The 14,084-nt window shown below is 46.1% G+C and overlaps 2 protein-coding genes across 6 annotated transcripts in view; one reads left to right on the top strand and one right to left on the bottom strand.

The window, feature by feature from the left end:
* Nucleotides 1-8,650, top strand: part of FLRT1 (fibronectin leucine rich transmembrane protein 1) — a 160,164-nt gene extending 151,514 nt beyond the window's left edge. For all 3 annotated transcript variants that reach the window (XM_053369539.1, XM_053369538.1, XM_053369537.1), the window contains 2 exons: nucleotides 4,149-4,506; nucleotides 6,401-8,650. In XM_053369539.1, coding sequence (XP_053225514.1) covers nucleotides 4,201-4,506; nucleotides 6,401-8,086 — 1,992 coding nt within the window. In that variant the 5' untranslated portion in view covers nucleotides 4,149-4,200 and the 3' untranslated portion in view covers nucleotides 8,087-8,650. The remainder of the gene's footprint in view (nucleotides 1-4,148; nucleotides 4,507-6,400) is intronic.
* MACROD1 (mono-ADP ribosylhydrolase 1) overlaps nucleotides 1-14,084 on the bottom strand; it is a 311,383-nt gene that overhangs the window by 256,879 nt on the left and 40,420 nt on the right. The window lies entirely within an intron of this gene.

Here is a 14,084-nt window from a genome sequence, read left to right as displayed (position 1 = left end):
TTCCATTTGTTCCTTCCGCCACTCCTTACCCCCTCTTTTGTTGCTTCCTTTGCTTTCTTCCCGCTCTCGGGGAGAGATCCAAGAGAATAAAAACCGAGGCCATAAAGCAAAGCGATTTACTGGCCTTAATTTGATAGGCTACATAAACCGTGTAATATAAACAACAGGGGCATAAAGGAGCAGCCAAAAGAGGTGTTTAAAGCGACAGGCGCCTTTCAGGCCTCCATCTCCGAAGCCAGGCCTTTTCTCCCTCGCTCTCCAAAGGTCTTTTATGCAATGTAATTGGGAATCTGATGAGCAGCAGTGAGGAAGCTGCAAGGGCACTCATTCCCCCGCCCAGCCCCCCATCCAACTCCTGAAACGCTGCTATTTCCATTTTCAGCAGAAGGGGAAGAGCACTTCAGGCCATCTAACAACTTTGGTCAAATAGCCAAGCCTCTACATACCTCCTTCCGCCAAAAGGAACTCCACCAGATTTGGTGTGCCCAAATTCTGAGTTTATTCTGCAAGTGCTTAGAGATATTATGCACGGTTACAAAAAAAACCCCCAAAACCTGCAGATGCAACACAGCTGCATGAGGAGATAGATAGATAGATCTAATTAGAGGGATGAGGAAACTCTGGCCCTCTATTCTTTGGACTACAGCGCCCATCATCCCTGACACTGTCCATGCTGGCTGTGAGAGCTGTGGTCAGCAACATCCGGAGAGCCACAGGCGGCCCACCCCAGCTTATATTTTCTGATGTGAACCTCATCATCTAAGAAGAGCCCTGTTGGATCATGCCAGTGGCCCATCTAGTCCAGCATCCTGTTCTCGCAATGGCCAACCTAATGCCTGTGAGAAGTCCACAAGCAGGACCTCTGCGCATTACAGCGCTTTCCCCACTTGTGATTCTCTAGCAACTGGTATTCAGAAGCTTAAGTGCCTCCAATAGAGGAGGAAGAACGGAGCCACCATGGCTATTAATGGCAACTCATAGCCTTGTATCCTCCAGTTATTTGTCTGAACAAAAGTTTATTTGTGAGTGCAAATTCTATAGCTGAACTACTAGGTGAAGAAGTACTTTAGAAGTCCCCACTTGAAAGCAAAGTGGCAGGAGGCAACACATGAATCCTTTGGTGTAGTTAGCAAACTACACTTCACAGGATTATTTGGGGGAAGTCGTGACTATAAAAAAATGGTACAATAAAATAATGTATGGGGTAAATGGGGCCTTAATGTATGCAAAATTGAGGCTTCCCAGAGGTTGTGATTGTTGCATGTCAGCTTTCCCACTCTATACGGTCTTCTTAAAAGGGATTTATAATGCCACAGCAAGCCGCTTCTCCAGTCTGACAGATGCTACCAAAAGGGTTTAGCACTGGGAGCCGCGCCTATAGATTGGGTGGCAGGGCTGCTCCCTTTCTTTCAATCTGGTGGTAGAAATACAGAGGCCTGGCCTATATGTATCAAACCACCAGGATATAAATCTGGCTTTTTCTGTGCTATTTACACTAAGATGTCCACAAAGAGACCATGGATCCAAGTTGCCTTTGTCCCTTGTTTTCTTTTTCTTTTGTGGGGGAGTAGGGAGGGTTGAAGGAAAGAGAGGATACTTTTTTAAAAAAAGAAAAAATGCATTCACCTGCTACATTTTTTAAAATACCGAATTGCTTCCCCTTGTCAGGGTGTTTGTCTGGTGTGTGTGTTTTGCATATAAACAAATTACTGTGATTGTTAATAACCCCCTTTTCCTTTCTACCAAAACCCAGTCCTACTCCCCTCCCACTTAACTCACAACCCCACGAAAAAGTAAAATGGGAAAAAGGCGAGAAAGTGGATACAGAAGACTTAAAGGACTGGCAGTGTTGATACAGAGAGAATCAGACTGCCAGTCTCTGAAAAAGCCCAAGCAGACCTGCCAAATTACTTGAAACTTCTCAATATTTTATTAAGGGTTGTATTCAACAAAGACTGGACCCACTGAAATTAGCGGACCTGTTAAGCTGCATTCATTAATGGCAATGAGTCCACTCTGTGTAGTACTAACACTGGATACAACTTTTAGTCTATACCACCACCACCACCACCCTCCCTTTGCTGTTTGATCCAACGTGTGTGAGCGATTGCTCAGCCTCAAGACCAATAGGCAACTTCCAGCATTGCAACACCATGTGCTTGGCTGCTAGTGTGGCTCTCAGCAACTAACATCTCCGAGCAAATGACATGCCCAGCACTCTGACAGGTCTATTCCAATCACACATACAAAAAAATCTATGTACAAGGTGTGTCGAGGACCATATAGAACTTAAACTAAGCTTTGTCTCCAAAAGGGGAGAGACCATGCACTGTAAAGATGACAGACCAAGATAGTTTCACCCTTTTGTCAGAGGTGGCAAAGAAACAGCATGGGCAATGCCATCACCCCTGTTCTATTACATACTCTCTCTCTTTCGGGGTGGAGGGGATTAGCAGAGAAGGAGGCATATTGAAGTTTATGGCAAAGTGGCAGATTTCCACACACCAGTCTTGTTCCAAATGCAGGAGGATTCCTTAGTCAGTAACACATACTCCATTATGCAGATAGTCTTGAACAGGACACAGCCAGCCAGTAGAACTGAGGAACCTGAATAAAGCTTGTAGGCCAACCCAGGACTGTGGCTAAATTCAGAGCAGGGATCTGGGTAAGACTCATTGTGCATTTGAGAACTGTAGTTGTTCCAGCAAAATGAACACACAGGCCAAGCTGAGATTCTTGCAGCCTTCTCTGATGGTCTTTTCCTCCTGCTTTGTAGTCAGTCAAGATCAGGGTGGAAAACCATTGACTTTCCCAGATATTGCGGCATTATAACTCCCATCAGCCCTAGTAAGCACGGCCAACAGCAGGGGATGATGGGAGCTATAGTTCCGCAGCACCTGGTCTAGATGATCTCCACTGGTACCCTTCTGATCCTGGGACTTTAAAACAAATGCCCAGGTCACCATCAACACTGAAATCCTTTCATGGGGAAAGGCATGACTCTGATTAAAATCCAATTAAAAATCCAATCAATGGTTTCACACCAATTAAAGGTGTTGTTTTAAAAGGCATTCAAAGCCTTTCAGGTACTTAGCTATCAGACTTTGGCATTTCCTAACAAGGTTAACACACAACTTCCCCATTGTGTCTACTGACTCACACAAGTTGTTAGCATGTGCCAGTTATTTACACCTTTAGTGGGGCCTTTCTTCCAAGCTTATTTATCCTGCTAGATGTTGGCACCAGATTCAAGGCCCTAATGGAGACAATTTAGGCATGCAAACAGTAACTCTTCCTGGACTTTTTATCACTTCAGATCATGGCTTGGGGAAAACTTTATGAATGACTTCTCCTCTTGCATGAAATGAAACCTTCCAATGCCCATAGAAATCAAGTGCATCAAGGAGAAGGGTTTCAGCCTTGCCATCTCCAACCAGTGCTGGCTTTTTTCAAGCAGGGAACATTTGATGATGGGGTCAGGGGGACACACCTGCAGTCAGAAGTGGCATAGTATGGGGCAGGCAATACCACATATTGTCTGTGCAGTAAACTCAGTCCAGTCTAATCAAAGTCATGTGGGTGCTGTTTGTGGTTTATGCTGCGTTGAGGGGAAAAGGCGCTCTGCAAATGCTTATCGTCACTTAATAAAACATTGGTTCTTAAGGTACTCAAGGTGGTGCCCTCCAGACATTTTGGACTACAACTCTCATCGGTCACAGACAGCATGGCCAGTCAGGAAATATGGGAATTGTACTCCAGAACATCAGGAGGGCACTATGTTGGCTACCTTTGCCGCTACTCTAGTATTACAAGAACCCTGTGGAGGCAGGCTGAGCTAAGACAGAGTGAATTGGTCCAAGATCGCTTGCTGAGTGGGGATTAGAACTTTGCAACATCCCACATCTGCTGTATCATGCTGGCTTTCCATATATAAATGAGTTTGCACTTTATATACCCTAGGGTTGAAACCCTGGATTTGAAGACATATTCCGGAGCTAAGCCTTGGCTTTGAATTAAATGCTAACTTGGTAGTCAGGGAGGGAGGGAGGGAAGCTAACTGCATGGCTAGGCTCCCCCTGCATCTTTTCACCTTGAGACCAAAACAAAAAAACAAGACTATAAATAAAATAAAAACATTCCATCTGCAGGTTCCAAAAGCCTAACCGCAGGACAGCCTAGCACCAACCGCCCCTGCGAACCATGGCGACCACCTCACCCACAGCCGCTGTGGTGACAGCCACCGTGGTGACAACAGCAGCTGCCATGGACTTGCGTGACTGGCTGTTCCTCTGCTACGGCCTGGTTGCCTTCCTGAGCGAAGTGATTGACAGCACCACCTGCCCATCTGTTTGCCGCTGCGACAACGGCTTCATTTATTGCAATGACCGGGGCCTGACCTCCATCCCAGCTGACATCCCGGATGATGCCACCACCCTATACCTGCAGAACAATCAGATCAACAATGCCGGCATCCCCTCCACCTTGAAGAAAAAGCTAAATGTTCAGGTTGTACAACCGGGGAACTTTATTTTTGGAAAGAGGGTGGCTGGTCTTCATTAATGAGCTGAGGCTGAATGTGGCTTGACCCAACTTTTTCTCCCCTTCATAATTCTTAAATAGTAGCTGTAGAAATCTTTGGTTTATGAAACTTACGTTGATGGACACTTTCCCTCTCCCCAAGGATTAACCTGATAATGTTTTGCTCAGACTTTGGTGTCTTGAACTACAGTCTTGTGGACACTGTAATACAGGCTTTCCCAAAATGTTGCTCTCTGGATGTGGCTGGACCAAACTTGCATCAGCCGCAGTCAGCATGGCCAGTTGCCAGGGTTGATGGGAGTCCAAAAATAAGTGGAGGACACCAGGTTGGGGAAGGCTGTCTTAGTGTGTGTCCGGATTATGGTGACTTGCCATCGCATCCCAATTCTTTCAAATTACCCATTTGCAGAAGTTTTCAGGACATGGTGTTTCAGAACTTGTGAATATTCACAAGACCAGTTCAACATGCCAAAATTGCCAGGTAAATGTGACAGTATCAGAAGAGGCCTTATCTGAGATTAGACCTCACCCACTATTGCCTGCTCTGACTGGCAGCAGCTCTCCAGGGTCTGAGAAGGAAGAGTCTTTTGCATCAACTGCTACCTGAGCCTTTGAATAGTAGATGCCAGGGATTGAAACTGAGATCTCCCCAGCACACACTGGGCTATGACCCCTCATCAGCTCACACTGAATTAATGTTTGTGCTTGTTTTGCCATAAATTTACAGTGCATGGGAAGGGGGCTGTAGCTCAGTGGTAGAGCATCTGCTTTGCATGCAGAAGGTCCCATGTTCAATCCACAGTGGAATCTCCAGTAGGGCTAGGAGAGACTCCTGTCTCCAACCCTCATCAGCTGCTGCCAGTCAATATAGACAATATTGCACTTGGTGGGCCAATGATCTGACCTCATAAAAGGCAGCTTCCTATGTTCCTAAAGGTGAGGCCCAGCCCATGAAATATTAATAGCAGACTTATAGATGCCTGCTGAAAATGTTTGTGTTTTGACTGGCCTATCCCGAAGTGATTTGATTGCATCTGTTTTTAAATTTTATTGTTTTTAATTATTTTTAAATGTATTTTTTATTTAAAAAATGGCTCTGGTTCAATGTTTTTCATCTTCAGTTAAAAGGATATCAAGGAGCAGAGGCCAATAAATACCTCTAATTTGTCCAAGGCCTTAAAGTGCCACTGCTAACGGGAATACACCAGAATTGGGAGTTGTTGGACTCCCATCAGCCCCAGCCAAAATGGTTAGGGTTGATGGCAGTTGTATTCCAGAAATATCAGGAAGGTCACAGGTTCCCCGCTCCTAAATTATGTAATGTTGGGCTAGATGTACCAGTGCTCTGACCCCATGAAAGGCAGGTTCCCACAGTGCCCAATTGGTCCAGGTCCTTAGACTTTGGAGAAAATGTTTGGGGCTAGAGATTAAACTTTTTCTTTTTCTTTTTTATTTTGAGTAGATACACCCAAATCCATGTTGGAATTCAAAATATGTTCACATTTTAGATTCCATGTGGATTTTTGGTTTTGAGAAGGGTTCTGGGGTATGTTTAGCAGCATACTTTGATTTTTAGCACAGGGTTGGAATTTACACACTAGCTTTGAAGCTCAAGTTCCCTTGCCTGTTTAATGCCAAGTCCTATTTTTTAAAAAATGTAATAATTTAAACACCTTTTCCTTGTGGTAAGTTCATGATTTCTAGGCTGATGACAGGCATTTTAATATGGACTAACTGGAACCCAAATTGCTCAGGTTTGAGGAAGTGTTAAATGCAGCTTTTAAAAAAACAAAAACTTGCACACCATTTCCATTCTCTACTTCTGCCCTGTTGAATTTCCTCTTAATTCAATTCCCATCAGGTCATCTACCTCTATGAAAATGACCTGGATGAGTTCCCCATCAATCTGCCCCGTTCGTTGCGGGAACTTCACCTCCAGGACAACAACGTCCGAACCATCGCCCGAGACTCCCTGGCGCGCATCCCTCTCCTGGAGAAGCTGCACCTGGACGACAACTCCGTCTCCACTGTCAGCATCGAAGACGATGCCTTTGCGGACAGCACACGCCTCAAGTTGCTCTTCCTCTCTCGCAACCACCTCAGCAGCATCCCCTCTGGCCTGCCCCGCACCCTGGAGGAACTGAGGCTGGACGACAACCGCATATCCACCATCCCCCTCCATGCCTTCAAGGGGCTGATCAGCTTGCGGCGCCTGGTGCTAGATGGCAACCTCTTGGCCAACCAGCGCATTGCAGACGACACCTTCAGCCGCCTCCAGAACCTCAGTGAGCTCTCGCTGGTGCGCAACTCTCTGGCAGCCCCACCTCTTAACCTGCCCAGCGCTCATCTGCAAAAGCTGTACCTCCAAGACAATGCCATCAGCCACATCCCCTACAACACCCTTTCCAAGATGAGGGAACTGGAGAAGCTGGACCTGTCCAACAACAACCTGACCACTCTGCCCAAGGGTCTCTTTGATGACCTTGACAGTCTCTCCCAGCTCCTGCTGAGGAACAACCCCTGGTACTGTGGCTGTAACCTCATGTGGTTGAGGGACTGGGTCAAGGCCCGGGCTGCTGTGGTGAATGTGAGAGGGCTGATGTGCCAAGGCCCTGATAAGGTCAGAGGCATGGCCATCAAGGACATCACCAATGAGATGGATGAGTGCTTTGACGTGGGCCCGCAGAGCAATTCAGGAGTGGTGGTGGCAGCCAAGACGACTGCCAGCAATGCTGCTGTCACAACCCCACAGGGCTCCCTTTTCACCCTCAAGGCCAAGAGGCCTGGCATCCAACTGCCAGATTCCAATGTTGACTACCCAATGGCCACCGGCGCTGGAGCCAAAGCACTGATTCTGAACGTCAAGCCGCTAACCGCTGACAGCATCCGTATCAGCTGGAAGGCAATGCTCCCGGCAGCCTCTTTCCGCCTAAGCTGGTTGCGCCTGGGCCACAGCCCGGCCGTGGGCTCCATCACAGAGACCCTGGTACAAGGCGACAAGACAGAGTACTTGCTGACAGCCCTGGAGCCCAAGTCCACCTATATCATCTGCATGGTCACCATGGAGACGGGCAGCACCTATGTGCCTGATGAGACCCCAGTGTGTGCCAAGGCCGAGACGGCAGACATGTACAGCCCCACCACCACCCTCAACCATGAGCAAAACATGGACCCAATGGCCGGGCTGCCATTGGCAGGGATCATTGGCGGGGCGGTGTCCTTGGTCTTCCTCTTCCTAGTCTTGGCTGCCATCTGCTGGTATGTCCACCGGACGGGAGAGCTGCTGACACGGGAGCGAGGCAGTCGGAAGAAAGATGACTATGTGGAGTCAGGCACCAAGAAGGACAACTCCATCCTGGAAATCAGAGGCCCCGGGTTGCAGATGCTTCCAATCAACCCGCACCGGGCAAAGGAGGAGTACGTCATCCATACCATATTCCCATCCAATGGAACCAGTCTTTACAAAAGCACCCACACCATCGGCTACGGCACAACCCGTGGGTACAGAGACGGTGGAATTCCAGACATAGACTACTCGTATACATGATGTAGAATCCCCTCCCTCCTCCCACATACATCCCTCCTGATCCCCTCAACTGCCCAGCCACTTCTCTGTTTTTACCCCCCCCCCTATCCCCACACACAAACACGTACACCAAGGTTTTGTTTTTTTGCCAAGGTGGAAAAAAATGGCAAAACACAAAAACTATTTTCCAAGCAGAACCAGGTGGAACAAAATGGGAGGGGAAGAAAGTTTTACAAAAAAAAGGAAAAAGAAAAAGCAAACAAAAACAAAGCCTATTTTGTAGAAAACCAACAAAAACACACACAAAAGTTTTAAAAAAAGTAGACATGGAGTGGGGCAAAGACATAATTTATATTTAATATACCAGATTAAAAAAATACATAAACATACAACTCAGACCATCAAGGAACATTGGGTTGTTGTTGGGTCCCACCCCTCCCCCTGAGGGGGGCAGGGGGAAGACCTGGAAGAAGGGAAGGGGGAAAGTGAAAATGAAAAACAAAAATGCTACCTGTTTTATCTTTCTTCCTGTATAAATCCTCTATTTTGTTCAGGAGTTAGATTATAAAAAAACATCAAAATGTCTTTCCTGGCGGCTAAACTGTTGACTGCATAGGGGGGGAGGGGGCCCGTGCAAATCTGCTTCCATTTCTCCTTTTGCATTCCATAACTCTGCTTTCCTTACAGGTTCCAAATTTGTCATGCAAAGTTGAGCAACAACCACCACCACAACAAAATAAGCATTGGCAATATATATATATATCTTTCTGGAGTTCTGAAACAAGACCCTAACCCCAAACCTGCCCCTTCCACACCTGACTCAAGTTTCCCCTCAGCCCCTTTCTGCAAGACTCAGAATCCATCAACTTTGTTCTTCTGCTCAACACAGACTGATCATAAGAGAAATCTCTGTTTGGTTACCTCCTCACCCATCTATCCTTTGGGACAATCATTCAAGAATATTCTCTTTGTAGGAATAACTGCAACACGTAGCTCTTTGTCTTTTTAGCAAAAAGAAAGAAAAAAGAAAGAAACTGACATGGAAATGGGAGATGGGCCAGCGTCTTCCAACTAGCAAGATGTTCCTTCCAAGGTGGGGGCTCTGGAAATCCTAAATGAATCTCAGGTTCACATTTAGCGTGTGAATGGTTTTTGAGATGTTACGGAAAGACGAGAAAAGCAGGATTTTGGTTCAAGTCCTTTTCTTTTGCATCAACTCAGAAAATGACCAGCTAGGCGTTTTTCAACAGCTCATCACTAAGATGGTTGGGGGTTTCTGTTGGTCTCCTACTGTATGCAATTATTTTTTGCCTCCTCCCTGATGGGATAAGGTTTGAGCGTCCAACTGACAATCTATAAATTTTTGCAGGTGTTGGGCACAGTGGCAGGCCCTTGAGGCCACATCCAATTCCCTGCCAGGTCTTTATGATTATTTGGCAATCCAAAGCAAGGGGCAAAAGCAGATGGAGTACTGAGCCCCTGGCAAATGGCCACCACATGTGGTTGGTGGCCCGCCTTCACGTTGGCCAGTGTGGATATCTGAACAGCCCCATGTTGGAATTTGGTTCTTCCCCTGCCCAAGAGCAGATTCAAAAGTTGCAGAGGTGTTAGTATAAGCGTTTCTCCTGCTCAAATCAGGAGGCTTAAAGGAAATTCAAACCCACATACACCCTGTGTTTGAACACCTAAAGTTTTGCCACTTGCTATAGTTGAGCCAGTATGACAACCTGCATGTCTGCCTGACTGAGTTTTTCAGATCTTGTGAATTGCTGGGAGGATGAGAGACAAGAAAGGGGCTGTGAAATGAGCAGTAATGCACGTATTCTGAGTCTGTGTGAGGCTCCTGGATCTGATCCCCAGTATTGCCAGTGGTGCACTTTCAGGAAAAGGGCTGGGAAAGTTTGGAGAAACTTGGGGAGGTGCATCTTTGAATCTGGTTGATGGACCACTGGTCTGAATTCGTAGGAGAGAGCTTTGCTGTTCCACATGATGGTCAGGTTTGCACATGTTTGTCCCCCCAAAAGTGCAGATGTAGATTAAAGAGGCCCACAAGACTTTTGGGATGGATGGGTGTGGTGAGGAACTGGGTCACATCCATCTAAGTCCCAACTAACAGTAGAGTGGGTCCACTCAAAGAATGACTTAGGTGGATACAACCCATTACTTAGCTGGAAAGTGTCACGAAGCAAGGAAGGGGAGGGGAAAACAGATGGAGAATAAGTCCATCAAGAACTATTAAGCATGACAGTTGTGTGGAACCTCCATTTGTAAAGGCAGCATATCTTATGAGCGCCAGAGGCTAAGCACAAAATGTGCCTCTCAAAAGCATTGGGCTGGCCACCATTTGAATGAGGATGCTGAGTGAGATGAACCTTAGCTCTGGTTCAGCAAAGATTTTTGGAAATAGGGCCCCATTGAAGAAGTTTCCCCCTTATGGGAGCCCTTTTAATTTACATCTTGCCATTAATATTTACATCTTAATTTACATCTTGCCATTAATATTTAAGTATTTCTTCAAGTCCTGAGAGAAAATACTTCTCCCCACATATCACTGGATGGGCAATTCTGTAGCACCAGGCAAAGGGGATATACTTCCCTCCTCAATAAATTCACTCCAGGAAAGAAAAGCCCCCAACATAAGCCCCAGGCCAGGGTTGGAACAACTTCATACCAAATGTCGCCCAGCAGTTACATAAAGTGACCTGCCAGGGTCTTGAACCCAACACCACCTTCGCACCCATTTTTATAGTCCAAAGTAGGCAGCAAAAACGATAATTTAAAAGTTCCTTGTGGGCCACCATATACAGCCAGGAGACTGTGTTTCAAGTAACTGCATTGTGTTACTTAAGCACCCACAGTACAGTACCTTTGGAAGGCAAGAGAACGTGAGGGGGACATAACCAGTTGGATCCACCTCTGGTGGGCCCCTTGGTCCCCCCGCCCCCCCAGATCCAGCAGTGCCCAGTTGCCACTGTTTGACTTGCTGGGTTGCAAGTTGTGCAGGCCTGACCTCTAGTTAGGTTTGGGTAGAATTTAAAGCATTCCCCCACTCCAAAATCCTGATCTTGACAAGCAAAACAAACTCATGGAGGAAAGTAATTAGAAGTCACTTTAGGTGTCATTCGACATGCAGCTTCTCTCTTTTTGCACGCCTTCTGCTGTGTACAAGAATGTGCAGTGTTTCAACCCCTTAATTTCTGCAAATGGCAATAAATGGGATTAGCTGGCTAACTGGAGAGCAAGGCAATAAACACGCCATTAGAGGCATCTTTCAGTGGGATTCCTTCTCCCGGCCAGCGGGGCTCTCTGACAGCCCGGCATTCCTTAATAGCAACAATAACTGTTCAGGGGAGGAAAAAATGCATTTCAAGGGGCTTGTGACAAAACAAAGTGACTGACGAAGCAGGGTGGGCAATGAACACTCAGAAAAGGGAAAACATTAAAAGCCTGGCCAATTATCAGCAGAATGGCATTTGTGTCCATCAATTCCCGCAATGAGCAACGCATCCCTCTCTGGGTTGCAGTTCCCCTCTAGATTTACCAATTTATCCCGCAGTGCCTTTGGCTTAACTGACTTTTGCACCGTCTTCTAACACAGTCCTTATTGGCACTTCCTGTATCAGATTGAAATTGTTTTCTGGTCTAAAATTGCCAGTGCTATGCACAGAAAACCAGGGATAGAGGTGTGCTCCTATCATAATGGCCTATAGCAGGCTTACATTTAATACCAGATGTTCCAGCCATGCAAGATTCTAGTCCCCATCTATTGCTATGTATAGCAATATACATGTCACAGGTTAGGAAATAGAGTGAGATAAGGCACTTTCCTAATACGTCCAAGGAAGCCTGTGGGGTTTTTTCAGTTTTGTAAAGCTCTAGTGCTTATCTGTGTTGGGAGCTCAAATTTAGAAGAATCGAGACTTTTTTTTTTTTTACACTGCAGATCTATGTATGATGTACATAGTAAAAGTTCAAGGCAAATACTGCTTCTCTAGGGGTATTTCCAGACGTGTTTATTGTGACGTTGGTGCTCCTCACACATGCAGAGGTTTTTTTCCCCTTGCAGCATCAGTACAGTGTAATTTGCCTCAAAATCCCAGATCATTTTACCCCACCCCCACCCCCCATTTAATCTGGATTTACTCTTTCCAGGGAAAATATTAAGTGGTTTTTTTTATTTAAAAAACTTGCAAATGATCCATTTGCAAATTAAGACCACATCTGGAAGCAACCTAGGTTGCAGTCTAGCAACCCCAGATAGTGTACTGTTTAATCTTAAACTCTGTAAGCTGCCTTGAAAATATTTTAAATAGGGTGGATACCTTAACTGGGAGAAAGAACTAGATGAGGTGTCGTGGAAACACAGGCAAGGGATTTCACCATGCCAAGCTAGGCATGTACTAAAAAAACCTCCCACGGTTCTTCTTGGGTGTAAAATTAGAGCGTGCCTTCCATCAGTCTCTTTAAAGCAAATAAACCAACTGCAACAGAGCACTGTCTTCTTAGCTTTCTGGTTGAAATGGAAAGCTGGTGTGCTCAAAGGTGGTTTTAGTGTAGTGCGACTGGTGTGGTCACGCTGGGCACTGCGCTGCAGGAACAATGCTGTAGAATGGAGTGGGAGAGGCTGAATTTTATCATCACACAGGGCACTGCTGAAATTTGGCAGCCCCAAGTCTGCCACTGGTATGCCTGCCCATGAGTAAGCCTAGTTAACAAGGGGACACCTTGTCATGTATTTCCAAGCAACAGAGTGGTGCCCTGCCCCTCAAGTAACCTCACTATTCCTGTGCAGAGCTTTGCACAAGGCAGTTGTGCCAAGATCAGCACAGAAGCAAAGAGGAACTGTCCTAGATTGAAGAAAGGGAAATGAAGCAAAATAAAATAAGGGAGAGAGAAAAAAGGAATGCAACAAGAAACAAGGATGACACCATTAATCTCTTGGAAAACAGCAAAATGTCAGGCAACTCAGGCAGGACCTAATGGAGAGCACAGGCGGGCAGTAATAAAGGCTAGGTGGGAGAAGTCACATTTCTGGAACAGACCAAGTGCCCCAAGAGAGGAGAACCTGTGCCCTTCCCCCTGTAAGGAAAAAAAAATGCTGTTAAGACTCCAAATCCTATCAGCCCCACCCAGAATGACCTAGTGGTCAGGGATGGTGGGAATCCAGCAGCATCTGGAGGGCCATGGTTTCACTATCTGTAGTCCAAAGAGACAGGTGCTCACAGCTCCAATTCTGTAATCACAGATACTCTGCATAAAATGCATGCACACCTCTCTCTAGCTATATATCCCAACCCTTGGTTCTCAGTATGCAAATTTATGCAGCTCATTAGCAGCACACTGAAATAACCAGTGGGGGGGAACAAGCCGTCCAAGGAAGTCATTTTGGAAAGAAGCAATGGGTGGGTGGGTAGCTTGTTTCTTTCCTATTAAACACCATCAACAAGGAAAACGCAAACAACAAAAATTACAAAAGAGTGCTCCAGGCCAGCTAATGTTTATATGCTAAACATCACTTTACACAATCCGGGCCTTGGACCCGACGCGTCAGTCTCGCCTCCCGTGAAGTGTAATTTTATTAAGTGTTTAACTCTATATACAGTACTTAACAAACAGAGCTAATGTGAGCAGGCTCTTGGGGAGGATGCATTTAGCACAATGCAAAAAAAACAAAAAACCCCACCTTAAAAACCTGCCTCTCCCTGCTGCTCATTAATTCAGGTGATTCGAGGGCTGTTTGGTGTGCGCCATTGCTGGCACGCATGCAGAGTTTACAGTAACAAGCAATTTGCAGCTCAGCTTGCAAAGTTTTCATTTAGGAGAGCGAGCTTTTTAAAAAAGAAAGAAAAAAGAGAGTGAGCAAGAGAGGGCAGGGGTGGGAAACAGGAAAAGAAAGCAGCACTCAAGTTTGGCTTCCCAACCCAACCTACCCACTCCCCAGAATGTGGCAACAGATAGGTCTTAAGGACATGAGAATGGGAGGTCTCAGATTTTCAAAGAGGGTTCCTCAGGGATGTTG

The sequence above is a fragment of the Podarcis raffonei genome, chromosome 16 (assembly GCF_027172205.1).
Source record: "Podarcis raffonei isolate rPodRaf1 chromosome 16, rPodRaf1.pri, whole genome shotgun sequence".
Classification (NCBI taxonomy): Eukaryota; Metazoa; Chordata; class Lepidosauria; order Squamata; family Lacertidae; genus Podarcis; species Podarcis raffonei.
Note: the sequence above shows the minus strand (reverse complement) of the source record. Positions and strands in the feature narration are given on the sequence as shown.